Source organism: Polypterus senegalus, chromosome 15 (genome assembly GCF_016835505.1).
Source record: "Polypterus senegalus isolate Bchr_013 chromosome 15, ASM1683550v1, whole genome shotgun sequence".
NCBI lineage: Eukaryota > Metazoa > Chordata > Cladistia > Polypteriformes > Polypteridae > Polypterus > Polypterus senegalus.
The window spans coordinates 11318123-11339015 of record NC_053168.1 but is presented as its reverse complement, the minus strand read 5'-3'; the positions used below and the strand labels follow the sequence as shown (position 1 = coordinate 11339015).

The 20893-nt window shown below is 44.1% G+C and overlaps 1 protein-coding gene across 2 annotated transcripts in view; it reads right to left on the bottom strand.

Annotated features, from left to right (window-relative positions):
• Positions 1-20893, bottom strand: part of dnah5 (dynein, axonemal, heavy chain 5) — a 390322-nt gene that overhangs the window by 284382 nt on the left and 85047 nt on the right. For both annotated transcript variants that reach the window (XM_039736932.1, XM_039736933.1), the window contains exons 2-6: positions 9067-9201; positions 5196-5280; positions 4454-4608; positions 1513-1731; positions 31-168 (exon numbers count right to left, since the gene is read on the bottom strand). In XM_039736932.1, the coding sequence (XP_039592866.1) occupies positions 31-168; positions 1513-1731; positions 4454-4608; positions 5196-5280; positions 9067-9201 (732 nt within the window). The remainder of the gene's footprint in view (positions 1-30; positions 169-1512; positions 1732-4453; positions 4609-5195; positions 5281-9066; positions 9202-20893) is intronic.

The window sequence follows — 20893 nt, the reverse complement described above, 5'->3', positions numbered from 1 at the left end:
TTTATGTTATTTTGGAGAGAACAGGAGTACCTGCTCGATTTGCTTGATCCACACTTTCATGCAGGCTTCAATCTTCTCCAGGGCTTCAGTGCTGTTCACTACGGCTGCGTAGTCAGAGGGTCCTTTCAGCGTTTTCAAGTCGTAAGTGTCACAGTCGTTTAGGTTCACCTATGGGGTGTGAGGCACAAGAGAGTCAACTTCATGAAAGGTGCAGCAGCTACAGAAAACAAGTTTAGTTTCAGACAATTTTGAACCCAAAGGGATTATTTATTTGTCAGATTTAAAAGGGGATCATGTCAAAAGTGAAACATGGGCAATACCGATGACACAAATGACACAATTCTTAGTTTTTATTGGTTTTAACTATGACTTGTGAGGCAGATGAAAAAAATATTACATTTATGAATTAAACTGAATACACAATGGGGGGTCTGAAAATAGAAACAACTGCTTATGTGAAAGATTTAGGGGTCGTAGTGAACTACCAGACAGTGTGTAGAAGTGTCAAGCGCCGCTGCATAGGGCAGGGGTCCCCAGCTTTATCCATTCTGTCATGGAACGTGAAACACAAGACATCAGACAGACGAGGGTCTCTTCTGTTTGTGAGGTCCAAAGCACTGTGTTCCTTATTCCTTGCTGCTGCATTATATAAAATGTACTTCTGGCTGAGCATTCATTGGGTGTCAGCTGTCATACAAGCACAACTGAGGACCACCCTCCGGGCTCATCTGAGGTGTGTACCACCACTCTGGGTCGAGAGGGGCCACTGATGCAAACCTGCTCGTCTCTTGTTCCCTTCACAGCACAGAAAAGAAACCCAGAGAGGGTGACTGAGTCCGCCCAGTGAGGGAGACTGACTCCACCCAGTGAGGGTAACTGACTCCACCCCTTTTCGGTTCCCAGCCTATAAATCCAGCTGCCGCCAGTAGGAGGTGTTCAGTCTGTCACGGCCGGACTTCACAGGAATGCAGTGCCAACTGCTTCTGACTCGCCACAAATACGTAAATGAAGGCTACAAATAGAGAAGTCACATGTGACTTGGCTTTAAGGTGACAAGAGTAACTTATATTAATTCATTGTGTAAATTTTGAACCGTATCCAAACAATGTGAAAAAGAAACCACAAACCCTATAATTCATATGTTAGCCAAATTTTCAGCAGGTAACCAACACACATTGAAGCGCTCTGAAAACTTGGTCAGGTACCACCATATCACTATAAACATCTATGGGATGATGTTCACCAAGAATGACATCACATGAAACAAAGGCCAATAGTGTTGTTTAGCACTGGAGGCCTCAGTGGAGCATTTATGCCTTCATCATATTTGCTTGGGTTTTCTCCCAGGACTTCAGACCCCAAACACATTCAAAGGACCTGCTGTCAAGGCAAATACCAGCACCAGAAGGTGATGGCCAGTGCTGGTGCTGGTGTGCCCTGTAATGAACAAGCTTCCCATTCGTGGTTAGAAGATTTACCAAACAAAGATGAGAATCTGCTATCACGTGTTACCTTCTCCATCAAGCTCTCCTGTGCACCACTCAGCACGGCCACAAAGCTGTCAAGAGAACATAGGAAGTCCTGCCGCACCGCAGCCGACTGAGGGCTGGACATCTCGCCCCAGCCGTAGTTCATCTTCTTTAGTGTGGGGATGAAAACCTCAGAGAGAAGCTGCTCGATGCTCTTTAAGAGGCCCGCGTCTGACGTGTCCAGCATGTTAAAGGTGGCTTCCTGCAGGGAAGAAATTCACAAAGGGAACTGAAATGAATGTGTACAGCATATAGTGCCTTTCATAACTACCTATCTATCTATCGATTTATCTATCCGTCAGTATGTCTGTCTGTCTATTAGATAGATAGATAGATAGATAGATAGATAGATAGATAGATAGATAGATAGATAGATAGATAGATAGATAGATAGATAGATAGATAGATAGATAGATAGATAGATAGATAAAAGAACAGAGAAGTACTGAAGCAGTATTTAGTTGTATGAAATTAAATCAAATGTGAAAAACTGGCTGTGCACAAATGTGGGTCCCCTTGTCACTGTGCTGATTTGAATGCCTGTCACTGCTCAATGCTGATTACTTACAACACCAAATTGAATGGATGAGCTCGTTAAGCCTTGAACTTCATAGATCACAAGTGGTAAAAGGTATTTAAGGTGGTCCATTGCAAGTTGTGCTTCCTACCCTTTGACTCTCCTCTGAAGAGTGACAGACAGCATGGGATCCTCAAAGCAACTCTCAAAAGATCTGAAAACAAAGATTGTTCAGCCTTATGGTTTAGGGGAAGGCTACAAAAAGCGATCGCAGACGTTTAAACTGTCAGTTTCAACTGTAAGGAATGGAATCAGAAAATGGAAGGCCACAGGCACAGTTGCTGTTAAACCAAACAAGCAGGTCTGACAGGACAAGACAAATACAGGAGTGGCATATGAGCAGGATTGTGAGAATGGTTACAGACAACCACAGATCACCTCCAAAGACCTGCAAGAACATCTCGCTGCAGATGGTGTATCTGTACATCGTTCTACAGTTCAGCGCAATTTGCACAAAGAACATCTGTATGGCAGGGTGATGAGAAAGAAGCCCTTTCTGCACTCACGCCACAAACAGAGTCGCTTGTTGTATTCAATGCTCATTTAGACAAGCCAGATTAATTTTGGAACAAAGTGCTTTGGACTGATGAGACATAAATTGAGTTATTTGGTCATAAAAAGTGCTTTGCATGGCGGAAGAAGAACACCACATTCCAAGAAAAACACCTGCTACCTACTGTCAAATGTGGTGGAGGCTCCATCATGCTGTGGGGCTGTGTGGCCAGTTCAGGGACTGGGGCCCTTGTTAAAGTCGAGGGTTCGGATGAATTCAACCCAATATCAACAAATTCTTCAGGATAATGTTCAAGCATCAGTCACAAAGTTGAAGTTACGTGGGGTTGGATATTCCAACAAGATGATGACCCAAAACACAGTTCGAAATCTACAAAGGTATTCATGCAGAGGGAGAAGTACAATGTTCTGGAATGGCCGTCACAGTCCGCTGACTTGAATATCATCGAAAATCTATGGGGTGATTTGAAGCAGGCTGTCCATCAAATTGAACTGAACTGGAGAGATTTTGTATGGAAGAACATTCAGAAATACCATTTTTTGTTGAAAGTAGAGTAAGATATATATATAAATGATTTAGATAGGAATATAAGTAACAAGCTGGTTAAGTTTGCAGATGATACCAAGATAGGTGGATTAGCAGATAATTTGGAATCCGTTATATCATTACAGAAGGACTTGGATAGCATACAGGCTTGGGCAGATTTGTGGAAGATGAAATTTAATGTCAGTAAATGTAAAGTATTACACATAGGAAGTAAAAATATTAGGTTTGAATACACAATGGGACTGAAAATCGAGAGTACACCTTATGAGAAGGATTTAGGAGTCATAGTGGACTCCAAGCTATCAACTTCCAAACAGTGTTCAGAAGCCATTAAGAAGGCTAACAGAATGTTAGGTTATATAGCGCCTTGATCTGTGGAGTACAAGTCCAAGGAGGTTATGCTCAACCTTTATAACACACTGGTGAGGCCTCATCTTGAGTACTGTGTGCAGTTTTGGTCTCCAGGCTACAAAAAGGACATAACAGCACAAGAAAAGGTCCAGAGAAGAGCGACTAGGCTGATTCCAGGTCTACAGGGGTTGAATTATGAGGAAAGATTAAAAGAGCTGGGCCTTTACAGTTTAAGCAAAAGAAGATTAAGAGGTGACATGATTGAAGTGTTTAAAATTATGAAGGGAATTAGTACAGTGGATCGAGTCAGGTATTTTAAAATGAGCTCATCAAGAACACGGGGACACAGTTGGAAACTTGTTAAGGGTAAATTTCGCACAAACATTAGGAAGTTTTTCTTTACACAAAGAACGATAGACACTTGGAATAAGCTACCAAGTAGTGTGGTAGACAGTAAGACGTTAGGGACTTTCAAAACTCGACTTGATGTTTTCTTGGAGGAAGCAAGTGGATAGGACTGGCGAGCTTTGTTGGGCTGAATGGCCTGTTCTCGTCTAGATTGTTCTAATTCTAATTCTAAAATTATTATGCATGATGAGAGGGGTTCCCAAACTTTTTTATATGACTGTGACAGATAGATAGATAGATAGATAGATAGATAGATAGATAGATAGATAGATAGATAGATAGATAGATAGATAGATAGATAGATAGATAGATAGATAGATAGATAATCAGTCGTGTCCCATAAAATGACCAGTTAAGTAACATTAACACTAGCAGCTCATGATGAAATGATAAATATTGACATCATTGTTTTAATGAGTGAATGTAATGCATTATTTTTATTTAATTTTTTTTGTAACGTGGTCAGTTCCATTTAAAATGTCAAATGACAGATGCAGTGGCCCAGCAGACACTAAGGTGACTCCTTACCTTGTGGACATTCTCTGCCGTGATCGCTTTAGAGACGTTGGCTCTTGTGAAGAACACGCAGATTCCACTCAATGCCACATCTTTGCCGTCGGTCACAAACACTTTGGCCTTCTTGCTTTTCGCAACGCTTGCTGCTGTGCCTGAAGTCGCCACACCTGAGGAAATGAGAGCATTTCACTTCTGCCATATCTGGCCCAACATACCCTTAAAAATGCCTTCCCTTTAAAGTGATAGGTGCTTGCTGACCATGAAACACTTTTAGAATCTTTTCATTTACTTTTCCATCCAGTTGGCCCTTATGCTGTAGTATTTCAGGTTCAAACACACCTGCTACCGAATATTTAATGCATGAAAATAAAAAAAATAAAAAATACCAAAGAGGAAATTCCTATGTTAGGACGCACAAAGCAGAATTCTCCTTCTTTGAACCTCCCTGGTGTTAACCCTTCGCGTCTCTTACGTTCTGCCCTTGTGATGATCACTTTTGTGACCTCGTCCTGTCTTATTTGGTCCTAAACAGTTTCCCAGGCTGACTCATTTTTGACTACTTTGGCCTCCTTGGTAAGTCACTTTTGAATAAAAGAATCTGCTAAGCCCATAAATGCACGTGTAAATAACAGCACATTAAAGTCACAGAGGTGTCTCGGTCAGCTGCTTCTCCCCTAAAGCCTTTAAGGATCAGGAGTTGCCATCCAGCTCTACAGTGGGACTCTTAAATAAAATAAAGATGTATATACAGCACCTGCTTCTGCCAGCTCCATATCTTGATAGTAGAACATAAGATGGGCTTGTCCTCCAGCAGCAAAGAAATGGTCTATTTGATCAATCTGACCATTGTGTTAAAAAAAAGAGAAAAAGAAAATCAGGTTACTGAAGCCGTCACTCGGGTTTGCACTGCTGCTACAACTAAGGATGAGCATAAAGTGTGGTGAGGCCTACAGCTTAAGATGTCAGCCTGACAAGAGCACCTTCACAGGTTTCAGACCCTTAGTCCATGATTCTGAGAGTCAACCATCTGCCTGGGCTCACAAGGAAGAAGGGTGTTATGTACTTGTGACGTGGAAGTCACTTTGACTAAAAATAAATGACGGGGACAGCGACAAGGAAAAGTCAAACAGAAACATACAAGTGAAAGATGCATTATATACTGTAGAAATATATTCAGATGGATGACACTATATAACAAATGGCGTTGCACACGCACGCATGGGGAACACATCTATAGGGCTCTAGCAAGGTAAGCCCACCATTCCAAGTGCCTGATAGACCACAGTCACTAATTCCTGCTTCTCTTTTATCCCAGTGAAAAATTCCCGAGATGAGCTGTGACATTACTTCAGGTTTTCACCTTGTGGCAGACGACCAGGGATCCTGCCCCACCGGGACGCCTGGAAGAAGGATGGACTGGGAGAGGGGCACTATCTTTCCCTGGGCGCAAGAGGGCAGCCCCCCTGGATTCTATCAGAGCCATGGAACTGGAGCTGGGAAGCTCCAACCCTGTGGGGACCCGTGGCTACCACCAGGGGGTGCCTGGGCAGTCCTAGAGCCCTGGAGTACAGCACTTCCACCACATCAGGAAGTGCTGACAATCACGAACTGTGTACGCCGGGAGTGCTTCCGGGTGCAAGGGCAGCACTACCGCCACACTAGGAAGTGCTGCTGGAAGACCATCACCGAGCACCTGGAGCACATCCAAGGCGGGATAAAAGGGGCCGCCTCACTCCCTTCGAGGAGCCGGAGTCGGGTGGAAGGGGACGGAGCTTACGGGTAGGAGTGGAGGCGGCCTGAAGAAAGAAAAAGGACTGAGTAGAGTGTGGTATTTTTGGGCACTGTGTTGGTGTTGTGTGTTGGGGAAAATAAAAGGTGCGTGTTTTGTACATTTGGAGTCCATGTCTGTCTGTGCCGAGGCTGATCTTTCACAGCCTGGAAGTCGCACCTTTTCTGCCCGGGGAACTATTTAAAGAACGACTGCACCAGAAGTCAATGTTCAAGTAGAAAACCACATCAGACAAGCATGGAGCTTAGTTTCGTTTCTGGCTGTCTTTTTGCAGTGTTCCCATTGCTAGGGGTTGTGTCCCCTGGGTTCATGGGGTCGTGACACACAGGTAATTGTAACAATGGGGATAAAAGGTCACCCAGTTCATCTAAGCTGTAGAACACAACACCTTGCTTCGTGCTTTTCTAAAGAAAATGTATTTTCTGATCTTCTTCTGATCTTCTGAGCTACATTCATAGACTAGTTGAAGTCATATTGAAGTAACTTGACAAAAGTTCAATATCAATTCATCAAAATGATTTGTTGTTTAATTAGTTTGTCTACATTGGTGTCAAACCAAAGAGCTCAGCGATAGGATTGTGTTGGGGCAAAGATCTGAGGAAGGCTATGGAAACATTCCTGCAGAACTGAAGGTTCCCAAGAGCATGATGGCATCCATTATTTGTAAATGGAAGATGTTTGGAACAATCACAACTCCTCTACCTGCTCGATCAAACAGAGACAATTGTGGGAAAGGAACCATGGTAAGAAAGGTGACCCAAGAACCTGACAGTCTGAGCTCCAGAGAACCTGTGTGGAGGTGGGAGAAACTTGCAGAAGGACAACCACCACTGCAACACTTCACTGATCTGGGCTTTGTGACAGAGCTGCCAGACACAAGCAAGCAGAAGACACATTAAAGACAGCTTGGAGTTTGCATAAGGGCACCTAAAGGGACCTCCGTCAACATTCTCTAGTCTGATAAAGCCAAGATTAGCATCATGTCTGGAAGAAACCTGCCTGCCTACTCATCACCTGTACAATAACATTCCAGTGGTGGTGGCACATCATCATCATCCTGTGGAGCTGGGGACTGAAAGACTAAAAAATGGATGAGGGAAAGCCAAATGGAGGTACAGTACAGAGATCTCCTTAAAGATGACCTTCTCCAGGGCACCCTGAACCTCAGACTTGGCTGAAGGGTCCAACAGGACAAAGCAATGACAACTCAGGTGAATGTCCTTAGGGACAACTCTGTGGATGTCCTTGAGATGCCCAGACAGAGCTCAGAGCTTGAACATAATCAAACATCCCTGGAGAGACCTGAAAGTGGCAGTCCATCAATGGTCTCCATCTACCCTGACAGACCTTGAGAAGATCTGCAGAGAACGATGGTAGAAAATCTCCAACTCCAGGTGTGTGTGAAGCTTGTCACGTCAGACTCCAAGCAGAAACTGCTGCCAAAGAACTGAGTAAAGGGTCTGGATACTTGTGTCAACGTAACGATTTAGGTTAGGTTATCTATCTATCTGTTATATAGTGCCTTTAATTTCTATCTATCTTATGTAGTAGTCATTGTCAGTGTAGCAGTCTCTGAGGATCATAACACCAAGTCTGCTCAGTATATTAAATATATACATAATTAACACAGCCACAGAGGATGCACAAACCAGTGTGTTTCTTTGTGCCGGTCCCAAGCCCGGATAAATGGGGAGGGTTACGTCAGGAAGGGCATCCAGTGTAAAATTTTGCCAAATCCATATACGAACAGATGATCCGCTGTGGCAACCCCTAACGGGAGCAGCCGAAAGAAGAAGATTTGTAAAACATTTGCCATAAATATCTCAAATCCCGTTTTCGATTTGTCATTCTGAGGTATCGAGTGTTGCATGATGAAGGTAAAAAATGAAATTTAAATGATTTTAGCACAAGACTGTAAATGTAACAAAATGTGAAAAAGTGAAGGAGTCTGAAAACTTTCTGAATCCACGGTAGGCTAGGCATGTGCCAGCCATGTTGGATAGCAGTCTTTGATAAGTTGGGGAGGATACATGAGTCCTGGCTGTTCACAACAGATGGTCTCCAGTTCTGGGGGTCTCCATGAACAGGATCAGTCGGCTCTCAACCAATGCAACTGTTTCGCTTTTTCAGGATGGATGTCGACTTTTGTCAAAATTCAAGGGTAGAGAACTGTAATCGGCTGTAAACTGCGATTATACTCACCGTTATGTTTTAGCTCGACTCTCCCTGCTAGAAGGAAATTTAGCTTCGTTGATTTGACCTCGATTCCCTGTGTGTGCACGAGTAGTGAAGAGCAAACAACCTCTAAAATGGCATCACTATCTGGTGAGAGACCAAATCAACAGCGCAAAGCAAAATCCTCCGTGGACGCCGTTTTGCGTATTATCGCTCATATGGACTCTGACTTGTTGGACTTTGATTTTGATGCAAGTGATCTGGAGATAGAGATTGAAAATCAAAGTGAGGTACCAGCATTCGTCTGATTGGTCCCCAGATGATCGTGGCGCTGAGCGCTCATTTGTGTAGCTGTGCAATGTTCGCCTGGGAGGACCGCCACTTACGATGACAGGAGATGGAAACCAGAGTGCATCACACTGCAACTGCCGTCATCACCCAATTGCCACACAAAGACAGCCAGGCAGCCAGCTGCTCATTCTTGCTGGCCATCAAGCCACCACTGTACAGCTGCCAGAAACAGTGAACAGGAGGCGATAGCAACAGATGTTTTATGTCGATTTACGTATGTGTGAAACCGTTGCTTTGTATTCTTTTCAGAAAACGTAGTTTTTTGGAAATATATTCAGCCCTCAAAGAGTTAAGTGAATGTCAAGTGTACCTGTGACCCCTCCAAAATGGCATCTTCAATCTCCCCTTTTTCGAGTCCCAGGCAAGAGGCCACAATCCCCAGCACGTAGTCATGTCGACTGTCCAGCTGTGCTCGCTTGGCTTCCCGCTCTTCCTTCAACTTTTGCTGTAAAAAAAAAAAAAAAACAACGTTACAAAATAAGTTACAAAATAAGATTTTTTGGACAAATATGATTAAAGTAATCTCCACAATTCCAGCTGCCAACAGGACAGTCGAGAAACTAAGTCGATGGACGGTGGGATCGAGTTAGAGGACAATAGGATGCTTGCCAATCCATATTTGAAATTGGTCGTGACTCCACTAGAAATAAAAGTTGATTCATTACCATGAGACATTAAACTGATCCGAGCCACACAGGACACCAGTTCATCTCATTCTGTATATGAGAAAAATGGAATAAATTAGCAAAAACAAATGTGAAACTGTCCATGTGAAGTTTAATACCAGAGAGTCAGTCAGTCTGTCATTACCCAACCTGCTAAATCCTAACAGAGGGTCATGGGGGTCCGCTGGAGCCAATCCCAGCCAGCACAGGGCGCAAGGCAGGGACAAATCCTGGGCAGTGCGCCAGCCCACTGCAAGGCACACACACACACACACACACACCAAGCACACACTAGGGACAATTTTTAGGATCGCCAATGCACCTAACCTGCATGTCTTTGGACTGTGGGAGGAAACCCACGCAGGGAGGACCCGGGAAGCAAACCCACGGCCTCCTCACTGCAAGGCAGCAGCGCTACCACTGCACCACCATGCCGCCCTTCAATACCAGACATTTGTCTCTAATTTGTAAATATCCATCCACATACCATCTAACCTGCTTAATCCAATTCATCATTGTAGGGAACAGAGGCCAGCCTGGCATTTAGGACCAGGTTATAGGAGTCAGTAGACCACCTAACACGAACAAAATGGAGAACAAATCTGTGAACTGAGATAGCTTAGGGACTGTGCAGGTCCAGGACAGCAAAACACTTGGCGTAGTCGGCAGGATTTGAACTGCAGAGTAGGGCTGGGCAGTATGACCAAAATTCTATAACACGGTATTTTTCAAAATTATACCAATTTCACGGTATTCAACGGTATTTTTTCCCCATGCAGTAGACTAGCTAAGAATAATCTATTCCACTGTCATGAGAATTGTACAAAAAAAATTTTTAATATGCACACAAGTATTAATACAGGTTTGCATGGCCCCATAAAGTGATAGTTTTCAACGGGGTGGCATTAATGAAGAGAAGGAATCACATTTCATGACAGATGCAGTCAAGAACCATTTTATTGAACAAATTTTGCAAACAACTTAAACTATAATTTTGACGCCATTTTTTCAACTATCCAGAGAGGCATTTAGACTTCGTAAAATATCCTGAGGTGTTTGTCAAAAGTTGTATTGCACTGAACATGTCTTAGAAAAGGAATAAATAGTAAATATTTTTTGTAAACCAACTACACTTTTTTAATGTTAACAATCTCTGTCCACTGACATGTTAGCTGTATGGATTGTAATGCCGTTGGTTATCTCGATCGACCGCTTGGTTTTTTTGTTGTAGGCAGTCCTCTAGCAAACGCGTCTACAAGTGACGTCTGACTCGAGTGTCCTCTCACTTTTTCAGTTTTACCTGAGGACGTGGAGGGTGCCAATCTTAGTTCCACACATTCATGGTACACCAAAGCATGTTTGCGGCTAAGGTGGTGCAGTAAATTGCTCGTGTTACCGCCTCCGGTGACAACTTTAGCTTGACAGCATTTGCAGTAAATAGTTGTTTGGTCCACATCCGACCTTTTAAAATCAAAATCTCCAGACAACAGACGCGGCTCCTTTATTCGGCAAAAGTTCTTCTGTGTCATCATGTTCAACGTTATTGTCTGTTCTCTGTTCATTTTCACTGCTCAATACCTCCACTAACGCATGTACTCTGTTGTATGCATGTTTAGGGGTGTTGCAGTGAAAAAAGTCCCCCCTTAAACAGTTTCCCGCTGTGCCACATTCCGAACGTTGTTTAGGCTATTTAAACCGGTATTGCAGTATAAGAAAAATCCATATCATGACAAAAATAAAAAGCAGTTTTTGGTATGAACTGGTACACCGCCCAGCACTACTGCAGAGTGGTAGATTGTGCTTTGCATTTAAGTGGGAGTTATGTGAAGGAGAAGTCTCATCTGATGTCATCAGCAAGAGCTCACCTAGCAGTGTTCAGAATCATTATCTGCTCAGCCCAAGGTCAAGGAGCCTCCTTTAGCTCAGGCCAATAAGAAACAGCCATTGTAATCCTGATGTTGTGGGTTTGCAGTTGGCCAGCAGTCATTATCACAGTGCAAGTCTGCAAAATGACTTGGCTTGTGGTGTTTGTGTGAGTCCACCACAAAGCATATGTGCCGATCAACATGCAACATGCTGCCAATCTCTGAAGCCGTAATTAGTGAATATCCTCGAAAATGTTTTCTTTCTTACCTGAAAAATCTCAGAACATAGTTTACAATTACTACCTACCACTAAGAGACATTAATTGTGCAGAGTTTGGAAAATGATTATAAAGTAGGATGTTAGCTGAAGATGGAACACCAAATCCAAATGTCTGGTAGTCCCACAGATGGAACTGTTGGATCAGTTACCAGAAATGAACTCAAACGACTCAGACCCTGCCTAGAAACGCTCATCCCTCAACAATCTGTCAAACACTTCAACAAAAGCCCATACGGACATGAGGAGAACATCCAAGCACAGACCCAGATTTGAACCCATTCTCCTGCAAAAGTAGCATTAACCACTGAACCACTATCCTACCACTAATTTAATAACATACTAAACTAGCTGTCCCCTGCGGCTCCGCCCTTGTAGTAGTGAAACAGGACAGTGAGGAGGGTCCCGCCCGGCTCCCCACTGCTGACGTCACGCTTCCCCCTCCCCTGGGCCCGCAACCTCTATTTCAGATTAGCGTGAATACATCGCTCGTGCAAGTAAACTATGATTCTTAGCGTGATTAAAAATCAACAAGAATGTTCCACCAAATTCTAGCAAAAAACCAGATCTAAATCCGTTAAGCGGTTCTCTCATTCACTAGCTAAGTGGAGGTAAGGTACACCCCGAGGCTGGCGCATGAGTGAGGAGGGCCCCGCCAGCTTCTCTCTCGAATTAACGTAAATATATCGCTCCTGCAAGTGAACTATGATTCTTAGCATGATGAGAGAAGTCGCAAAATCAACAACAATGTTCCAGCAAATTCTAGTAAAAAAACCCGATCTAAATCCGTTAAGCGGTTCTCTCATTCACTAGCTAAGCGGAGGTAAGGTACACACCTCGAGGCTAGCGTGTGGGTGAGGACGTTCACGCCCCCCGCCCTTGGCCCGCTGCACATCTCTCGGATTCGTACAATTAAAATCGGTACCACAAGCGAACTATGATACTTAGCTCAATGAGAGAACATCCAAGCACAGACCCAGATTTGAACCCATTCTCCTGCAAAAGTAGCATTAACCACTGAACCACTATCCTACCACTAATTTAATAACATACTAAACTAGCTGTCCCCTGCGGCTCCGCCCTTGTAGTAGTGAAACAGGACAGTGAGGAGGGTCCCGCCCGGCTCCCCACTGCTGACGTCACGCTTCCCCCTCCCCTCGGCCCGCAGCCTCTGTTTCAGATTAGCGTGAATACATCGCTCGTGCAAGTGAACTATGATTCTTAGCGTGATGAGAAATCAACAAGAATGTTCCAGCAAATTCTAGTAAAAAACCCGATCTAAATCCGTTAAGCGGTTCTCTCGTTCACTAGCTAAGCGGAGGTAAGGTACACACCTCGAGGCTGGCGTGTGGGTGAGGACGTCCACGCCCCCCGCCCTTGGCCCGCTGCACGTCTCTCGGATTCGTATAATTAAAATCGGTACCACAAGCGAACTATGATACTTAGCTCAATGAGAGAAGTCGGAAAAATCAACTGGAATGTTCAAGAAAATTCCAAAAAAAAAAAAAGCCCAATCTAAATCCGTTAAGTAATTCTCTCGTGAAAAGCAGACAGACGTAAAGACAGACAGATGTTGGATTTTATATATTTATAGAGATGAAAGTGGAAACAGGAAGACAAAAGATAATCATATTTATTAAAAATTAAATCCGTCCATGTATCTATTTTCAGACTTTTATCCGGGATCACATACAGTGGTTAAGTGGTCAGCACCTCTACCTGGCCGCTGTAGGAACGTGAGAATCATTTTTGGGTTGAGGAAAATCAAGTCTGAATGGGTTGGCAGTCCACTACCAAATGTTCACTTTATAAAACTGTTATTTGTCCAGTAGAGGGCAGTAACAGCAGCTGGCACTCATTAAGGCAAAATGAAAGATGGAAAGAAGAAACCAACCCTACACAAGATGCCCATTCGTTACAGGGTACTGTTTTACCCATTTTTGTATTGTTAAAAATTACAGATAAATGCTTTAAAATCACTTTGGTTTTTGTTTGTCCGGTGCCTCCTGACTCACTGGTAAGAGAAAATTCCCCACATATGACATACCGTTAGACTCGTCTTGATGTCTGCTTATGCAAGCCATCAAGCTTTTGGTTGTTCTTCATTTTTTTGGCAGGGATCGTAAAAATTGGCATAAGGATTGTCGTTTTATGCTATTTTGAGGTTGCCGATCGCAGGTAAGATGATATTTTTGATATACAGTAGGATTCGTAGGCCTCTAAGAGCCACACTCAAAGGCTAAAAATGTCAAATTTGAAACATAAGCATGTGGAGTATCATTTGGGAATATTTGAAGATTAGTTATTACAAATATTTATTTATAAAGCACTTTAAAAACAACATCAAGGCTGACCAAAGTGCTGTACAATAAAAAAAAAAATAAAGAAAACCCAACATATCAGACAAACAAAACCGAAGGGTAAATGAAACAGAAACACATAAGAACTGAAGAGATTCTTAATAAAAAGTATACAGATAGCCAACATATCATACTGGGTTAAAGGCCAGAGATTAAAAGTGTGTTTTAAATAAGATTTAAAGACAGCTAGCGAAGGAGCCTGACTAACGTGCAACGGCAAATCGTTCCCGAGTTTTGGGGCTGCAACTGAAAAAGCCCGATCGCCTCGGAGTTTGCATCGTGTCTTGGGAACACGTAAAAGCATCTGGTCTGCTGACCCGAGAGAGCCAGATGGTACGTAAGGGTGCAGCAGTTCCGACAAATAAAGAGGGGCACAACCTTTAAAAGATTTAAAAACAAATACGAGGATCTTAAAATGGATTCGAAAATGTATTGGAAGCCAGTGAAGGGAAGCCAAAATCGGGGTGACATGCTCATGCTTTCTTGTGCCAGTTTAAAATCGAGCAGCGGCATTTTGCACCAGCTGTAGGCGAGCAATGGAGGCCTGGCTAATTCCAAAAAGAAGTGCATTGCAGTAATCAAGACGAGATGTTATAAAAGCACGGATCTCTGTTTCAAGGTTGCGCTAAGACAAGACAGGCTTGATTTTTGACGGCCGCCTCAACTGGAAAAAGCGAGATTTTCCCACTGCGTTCACATGGTTATCAAGTATTAAAGTGGAATCCATTTTCACACCTAAATCTGTGATCATGGATTTCTCAAATTGAGTCACAGTGGAAAGGTCGATGCAGGGGGTCCCGCTGGTGCCATTGGGTCTAAAGAGCATGACTTCTGTCTTGTTCTCATTAAAATTTAGAAAATTCAATGCCATCCAACTCCTTATGTCAGTAAGGCAATCAAGCAGGGGCTGGACAGAACATGGACCTTCAGAGGGAAATAAACCTGACAGTCATCTGCATAAAGATGAAAGGAAATACCGTGTTTCCGAAAAATAGTGCCAAGTGGCAGCAGGTACAAGGAGAACAATGTTATTTTTCGTTTTTTGGTCCTTTACTACAGATGTACCCACTATGGACCTCTATCATTGGGTGAAAATGTGCACATTTTTTTTTTACAATTGAGAATATTCAAACTTTAAACTTTTAAATCAAAGCACACCATCTATCCATTCATTTGTCCCCAGCACCCCACTAAATGCAAGAGATATATTCGAGTATCACATTTTTATAATTCCAACATTTCTACCTCATGAAGTAATGTTTCTTTTTTACGTTTCTTATGAACTCCCCAAATTGGCGCAGCTTATGTTCAATCAGGGCGGCTACTTGCTTTTCCAGTACAGGACAATAAGGAGCTCTCAGCTCTACTCCTGCAAATAAAAGGGGAAGGCCAGAACAAACCCTGGACATGATGGCAGTCAATCGCTGACCACTCGATTAGCCACCCGCTCTAAATTTATATTTTTTCAGCTTTGCCTTCCTCCTGAATGTCTGCTCTCCTCACCCTATTCTTAATGCTGAGCTTAGACACCCAACAAAAGGAACTCATTTCCGCTACTTGTACCCGCAATCTAGTTCTCCTGTCACCACTCACACCTCGTGACCCCTAGGTGAGGGAAGGAACAAAGGCCGAGAGCTTCACCTTTAGTCCTTTAGACTAAGCTCTCTCCTCACCATGACTGACCAGTACAACATCTGCATGACTGTGCAGGCCTCTCCTATCTGCCTGTTGATCTCCCTGCTTCCCTCAGTCATGAACAAGACCCCAAAACACTTAAACAACACCTCGTTCGCTAACCTGGAGAGGGCACTCCATCATTTTCCAGCTGAGAACCATGACCTCGGACTTGGAGGTGCTGATCCTCACCCAGGCCACATCACACTACTCTTCCAACCCCTGTGTGTATCTAAGCTCACAGCCCAGTGAAGCCAAGCAGGGTCACGTCATCCACAAAAATTAGAGATGTGATCCTGAGGTCACCAAACTGGACACCCTCTACTTCTTGACCGCCCCTAGAAATTTTGTCAATAAAAATTATGAACAGGATCGGTGAGATTAAGGGCAGCACTGGTGGAGTCCCATATTCACGTCAGACTTATTGCCGGCAACACAAATCAAACTTTCATTCCAGGTGTATCGGCACTAAATAATCTACCCCTGGCCAGGTACCCCTATAATCCCGAAGCATCCCAAACAGGACACACTGAGGGATACAGTTACATGTCTTTATCAAATCTGCAAAACACATGTAGACTGGTTGGCCATACTTCCATGAACTCTCCAGAATCCTTGTGAGGGTAAAAAGCTGGTCCAGAGTTCTACGACTGGAATTAAATCTGCATTGTTCCTCCCACATCTGATGCTCTTCCAACAGACAGATCCTCCTTGCCAGAAGTCTGGAGTCAGGGGCCTTCCCAGGGAAGCTGAGCAGTGCGATAGCCTTAAAGTTGGAACACACCATTTGGTCTCCTTTCTTAAAAATGGGGACCACCACCAATCCAGAGACACTGTCCCTGGCATCTACACAATGCTGGAGAGACGTGTCAACCAAGACAGCCCAAAAACATTCAGCGCCTTTAAGAACTCAGGGTGAATATCATCCTACCCCGGAGCTCTACCACCAAGTTTCTTTTAACTACATCAGAGACCACCACTGCAGTGATGGCCAAGTCCTCCTCCGAGCCCCCTGACCTGCTTCTGTGGCATTTAGGAGATCCTTGAATTGTTCCTTCCACCCCCAGGTGAGGTCAACAGCTTTCCATCCTTGCTATAAAACACCTGAGTGAAGCACTGCTTCTCCCTAAGGAGCCGCCTGACGGATTGCCGGGAATCGCTTTGAGGACGACCGAAAGTCATTTTCCATGACCTCAACGAACTCCAACACCCAGATTTTTGCTTCCACAACTGCCATTGCCGTACTCTGCTTGGCTTGTCAGTCCCTGTCAACTACCTTTGGAGTCCCACAGACTAATAAACGCCCCCTTCTTCAGTCTGATGGCTCCTTTTACCCACAAGTTCAGGGAATCACCGCCACAACAGAAACCAATGACCTTACAGCCGCCTCTCTGCATGGCCACCTCAGCAACTGAATCGCAGAATGTGGCCCATTTGGGTTCAGTGACCCCAGCCTCCCACTAAATGCAAGAGATATTTTCGAGTATCACATTTTTATATTTCTAACATTTGACGCATATATTGATGATTATTATGTAGTTCTACCTCATGAAGTAAATCGTTACGTTTCCCCAAATTAGCGCAGCTTATGTTCAATCAGGGCGGCTACTTGCTTTTCCAGTACAGGACAACAAGAAGCTCTCAGCTCTATCCCCACAAACAAAAGGGGGAACGCCAAAGCAAACCCCGGACATGATGGCAGCCAATCACTGACCACTCAATTAGTCACCCGCTATAAATTTTTTTTAATCACAGCCTAGCAAAGTCTCTCCAGTGGTCTGACGGCTACCCCGGCAATCACCGGTAAAGGGCTGGAAGCAACTCTGTAATGGAACCCAATCCACCACTGGGCGCTGCCATTAGCCTTCCATCCATTTTCTAAATCTTCTCCCCTTCCGGTGCACCACTGCAAGATGATGAACACAACATGATTCCTGTATCAAAATGCACAGCCCTAGACAGGTCCCTGGTCCATTGCAGGACACCACCTTATTTTCCATCCATTTTCTAACCCCATTTTGTTTCCAGTCCAATGTCACACGAGAGCTAAGCCTTAAACAGAAAAGTACAGGCAGGGACCGACTTCACAATGGCTGGCAGTCCAGCACAGGGCGGCCCACACACTCCCTCACACGTACTTTAAGTGCTGTGATCTGGCTGTTCGAAATCACAGATGACTGCAGGTCTCCTTTGCTTTTCGGGAGCCGTCTATCGGCCATCCTTATTTCAGGTAGCGGAGAGAGAAGAGAAGGGGCCCCTTGAAGACACCGAGACGCTCCTCTCCTGATGCTCACACAACACACCCACTGCTCATTCAAATCATCTGAAAGCAAGGAGTGGAATGAACGCTGCCCATCTGAACCTCCTCTCTAGCTTGGTCTGCCTTTCTTCATAATGGTCAGCCGGCAAGAAAGAAAAAAAAAATAAATAAAGTCAGCTAAATCCAAGGTGAGTCTGCACAGCCGACAGCAAAGATCAGTGAGGACCCTGACGAGTGAATCCAAGCGGCCTCAGCCAGCACTGATTGAGAACCTCCAGGGTCCCACCCACAACTGAGAAACCCGAGACTCAGGAGGCAAGCAGGTGGGCAGGCGCAGTCATTCAACGTCAGGGTCTGCTTTGCATAGTGGAAAAGCTACTCATGTCAAACCACAGAGACCGGCGGCGAGGAAATCAGGACTTCCTTAACAAACAGTCGGGAGACACCAACAGTCACAAAGGTAATCAGCCCTGGGATTTCTGTTACCAGGAAACGCACTCCAAATACAACAGCTGTAAAGCCGCACACCCCGTGGCAAATCAAACTGAATGTGGCCTTCCCTCTGGGACCCACTCTGGGTGCACCGATGACACCGGACTAGACACAGTAGCTCCAAAAGGAAAAGGACGCTAAAATGTCATCTTGTTTCTGTTCAAAAAATCTACAGGATCTCTCTGAAGACCAGCCATCAGTTCATCATCAAGTCCACCCAATCTGTTTAAGGGTCACAAGGGCCAAAGCCTATCCAGGAAGCATCAGGTGCAAAGCAGGACTCAACCATTCACAGAAAGCCATTCTATTACAGGCACTGGAAAGATGTAAATACTAAAAAAAAAAATTATATACACAGTATATATATATATACACACACATATACATATATATATATACATATATATTATATATACATATATATATATACATATATACGTATATACATATATATATATATACACACACATATATACATATACATACATATATATACACACACATATATACGTATATACATATACATATATACACACACATATATACGTATATACATATACATACATATATATATATATATATTGTCAGGATGTCAGGGAACGCGACCGGCTGGGACGCCGTGAGGGACGGAAGAGGGTCAAAGCCCACCCTGGATCACGTGGGGGCCGCCTTCCTGGTTGCTCTGGGGGCCACGGGTACAGGGCATGGAAGCTCCACCCTGTAGGGGCCCGTGGTCACCGCCAGGAGGCGCCCCAATGCCTTGGGGACCTGTTACCCCAGCACTTGGGGGGAAGATTTAGGACGGCACCCGGAGAGCTGCCGGGAGGACAGCCGGCACTTCCGCCACGCTGGGGCCGTCTCCATTCATTCAGCGCTGGAGTCGGGAGGAGACAGGACGAAGCACAGAGGAGGTGTGGAGGCGGCCCGAAGAAGGCATTTGTGGCCAGGATTGAGTGTGTTGGGGTGTTTTGTGCACTGAACTTGGTCTTAGTGACCATTATTTGGGTCTGTGTGACCATTTAATAATTGTAAATAAACGTGTGGTGGTTGAGAAACAACATGTCCGCCAGTCTGTGTCCGGGTTGGCTCCACAATATATATATATACACACATACATACATACAGTATATCTATATATCTATTATATTATCAATTGCATATATTATCTTGAACACTCCAGGGGGCACGCCACCATCCCAAAGCTGACAAATGACAGACACAAGGTACAATTTCAGCAAAACACACAGACTTATTCTGTGGAGAACATTTTCCAAATTGTTTCCCACCAATGAACAGTACACCAATCACAATATTTACAGCACACAGAACTTCTTTCTCTTCTCTCTGTCTCTGTCTCCTTCTGCCTGCACTGCTCCTCCATTAAGCTTCATCTTCTCCCTCCCAACTCTGGATCCTTGAATGAAGTGAGGTGGACCCTTCAATGCTGCACCCAGGAGCACTCCAGGTGGCCCATCAGCATGATCGGGAAGTACTCCCAGGTGTGGAGAAAACCCAACATAGTAGGGCTCTGCCACTCCTACAGCACCCTCTGGCGGCACCCATGGAACCCAACTAGGCTGTGCCGAACTCTTAACTCCCATGTAGCCCTGCGGGAATCCTAGGCGCTGCTGCAACCCAGGGGGGCTGCCATCTAGCACTTTTGGGGGGGTAGTGCCCTAAGCATCTCTGCTCCCCAAATCCTTCCATTATGGATGCAAAAGTGGGCCCCGGCAGTCCATCACTATATTATATACAGTGGAACCTCGGTTTGCGAGTAACTTGGTTTACGAGTGTTTTGCAAGATGAGCTAAATTTTTTAATAAATTTGGACTTGATAAATGAGCGATGTCTTGCAATACGAGTAGTATGGATACACTTTGTCTGCTGAGCGTCATGTGATCACAACTGAGCTGATGGTTCTTCTCTCACTCGCGTGTGTGTGTGTGTGTGTGTGTGTGCGTGTGTGTGTGTTTGTCTCTCTCTGTCTCTCAGGCAATCGTCTCCTATTCTCCATCTGAGTCTCATATAGTCAACATCTGTACCAGCGTATACTGTTTACTACAGCATTGTGACTGTGTGACTGTGCGTGCGCACACGTGTGTGCTGTGAAGTGCGAGTCTCCGTCTTGCGCCCCAAAACACGAAGCTGAGTCTCAGTACTTTAACAACACCAGCTTTATTCAGCTTGAAACAGCAACAGCGCGATTATTTATTGTAGCGGGATCTTTATAATGTTCCTTGTATCACCCATCGACAGCAGGCGCTTATAGCATGTCTGCGATCTTTTTGGATACGCTTATACGGAGAACTGCTACAGCGCTGGGAGACTGCGATTGCTTTGGGACGCTCTAGCCATGATTCTTTTTAAAGGTAAAGTGCAGGTTAATATGTTTCATGTATTTTTACTTTATATTTTGTATAAAATATATACATATACACATATATATATATATATATACATATATATATATATATTATATATATATACACACATATATATAAACACATATATATACATATATACATATATATATATACATATATA